Source organism: Andrographis paniculata, unplaced genomic scaffold (assembly GCF_009805555.1).
Source record: "Andrographis paniculata isolate CXL003 unplaced genomic scaffold, ASM980555v1 Contig59END, whole genome shotgun sequence".
Taxonomy (NCBI): Eukaryota; Viridiplantae; Streptophyta; class Magnoliopsida; order Lamiales; family Acanthaceae; genus Andrographis; species Andrographis paniculata.
In genome coordinates this window covers 4,869,544-4,872,149 of record NW_026137594.1, presented here as the reverse complement: position 1 = coordinate 4,872,149, position 2,606 = coordinate 4,869,544, and the positions used below count along the sequence as shown (strand labels likewise).

At 33.8% G+C, this 2,606-nt stretch overlaps 1 protein-coding gene across 1 annotated transcript; it reads left to right on the top strand.

Moving 5' to 3' along the window:
• Positions 1-597: 597 nt before the first annotated feature.
• Positions 598-2,153, top strand: LOC127258086 (uncharacterized). The gene is made up of 2 exons (XM_051284727.1): positions 598-607; positions 1,723-2,153. The coding sequence occupies exons 1-2, from the start codon at positions 598-600 to the stop codon at positions 2,151-2,153; spliced, it is 441 nt and encodes a 146-aa protein (XP_051140684.1).
• The last annotated feature ends 453 nt before the right edge of the window (positions 2,154-2,606 follow it).

The following is a 2,606-nucleotide window of genomic DNA, read 5'->3' as shown; positions in this document are numbered from 1 at the left end:
AAAAAATTAAAGAGAACATAGTTATATAATATTTTGTAGTAATAATTGAATGATTTGAAAAATATTTGTGTTTTTTGATATTTTTTTTATAATAAATTATTTATACGATATAAATTTAATAATTTATAAAATCCGTGGAACGCACGGATTCTGATGAAAATTTTGGGATTATTAGAGTGTTAGTTTAATTAATTAATTAATCATATTTGAATTTTGATTATTTTTTAATTATCTTATATAATTAAACTAACCTAAAATTGTGGCCCACTTTTCTCCCATTAAGTCTATCACATTCAAAATATACGTGAGAAGTAGCAGAAAAATCGTGATGAACGGTTTTTCTTTTAATTATAAATACTCTCACATACGGGTTACTAAACCTACTATCAGAAAATTAGAATACACCATCGCTATTTGAGAGCCAGGGTTTGGCAACATCATCCTAGGGTTCCACGATCTGGCACTATCTTCGGAGGTTTCCAAAGTTTGGCAACATCCTCCCAAGGGGTCCAAAGTCTGACAACACCGTCTTCCCACGGTTCCAATCCACGTTTTGCTTGGAGAAGAGAATATCGAGAATAAATCTAATTTTTAGCAATGGCAGGAGGTTTGTTTAAATTTCGCTTCCGCCAACATATTTGATTATATGTTTATTTTCTTACATTTGGTATCAGAGCGTCTTTCTGCCTCTGCCTTGCTTGCTTTGAATTTTCTTCTCATCAAATTCTTGATCAAGATTCGCTTTTAATTCTTATTTGAAAAATATATATATATTTTTTTATTTTCAAATTACTTTGCGATATTTTCTTGATCAAAATCCGATCTTGCGATATGAGAAAATTTCATTCCGTATTTAATAATTAAGATATATATATATATAATGATTGGATAGATTAATCTTGTCACTGCATGAATTTGATCAACGAAATTACTTGATCCCGATAGTCTGTCGCCGTCAATCAAATAGGGTCCATGTATGTATTTGGATTCATCAACATGAAATAAGTTAATCAATATTTAATCAAAGCAACACTTGCATGTCTCTCGATCTGCGTGTTTACAAACATGTTTATATATGAGTAAATATATGTGCAGTCATGAAATATTAGACTTGTTCCTGATCAGTATCTTATTTTAACTAAAGGCATGCAGTACTATTATTATTATTATTATACTTAATATTACTTTAATGATAAGGCATGCTGAATTATTATTATTATTATTATTTTGCATATATCTGCACTACATTCTTAATAGGAGCATGCTGATGGTATAAATCTGATTTATTTATGTGAACTTCAGTTTATATATTCATGATGCTTGTGATTTATTTTAATAAATTTTATTTAATTGCGGAATAACCACAGCATCCTCGATTAATTAAAATTTTATTCATGATTTATTTGAAATCACATTAATGGACATCAATTGTGATTATCATGTACGATGTGATGAGATCTACCCACAGGAGTCTCGTTATATTTGTACGAGTAATTAGGATAAAATATCGAGTTGTATTTCTTAATCTATCCACAGGAATTGAGAAAAGGAACACAATTTGATAGTTTTATTGTAAAGTTTTTGATGAAATCTAATTGAGTAAAACTTTAGCCCACAGGCAAATTTTATGTCTCTAGATTCATGTTTTAACGTGTTTACATTGGTAGAACATGTAACTTATTTGTCTCGATTATTGATGAGCATGTATGTTTAATTTTGCAGCATTTAATCCTATGAATTTCTCTGACATTAAACGTGATATTCCTGAACTGACTGGTGATAATTATAAGATCTGGAAGGAGAGGATTCTCCTTCATTTAGGCTGGATGGACATTGATTATGCTATACGGAAAGACGAGCCGCCGGTTATTACTGAAACCAGCGAGCCAGATGATGTGGATCTTTATGAACGATGGGAGAGATCTAACCGTCTTTCCATGATGCTCATAAAGACTAAGATCTCTGCTGGTATCCGTGCGTCTGTCGATCAGCATGATAATGTTAGAGAGCTTTTGAGGGCTATTGATGAACAATTCGTCAAGTCTGATAAGGCTCTTGCCAGCACACTGATCATTCAGTTCTCCACCATGAGGTTCACGGGTGTGAGGGGTGTGCGCGAGCACATAATGCGCATGCGGGACATTGCGGCGTAGCTGAAAAGCTTAGAGGTGACCATGTCTGAGACCTTTCTTGTCCATTACATATTGTGCACTTTACCTCATCAGTACGGTCCATTTAAGAGGAGGAGAGACTACTGATGGAGGAAGGTGAAAAAGTAAACCTAACGGTCCATGGCAAAAAGAGAAAGCATGACACAAAGGGGAAGGGACCTGTGCCAGCTGAGCGGGTTATAAAGAAGGAGTCTACGTGTTTTTTCTGTAAAAAGAAAGGACACATGAAGAAGGACTGCATTAAGTTCAAAACCTGGCTCGAAAAGAAAGGTATCTCTTCTGCATTTGTCTGTTATGAATCCAATATGGTTAATATTAATTATAACACATGGTGGATTGATTCTGGTTCTACAATCCATGTTTCCAATACCTTGCAGGGTATGGAAAGCCTAAGGAAACCAATGGGAAGTGAACAGTTCATCTATTCCGGTAGTC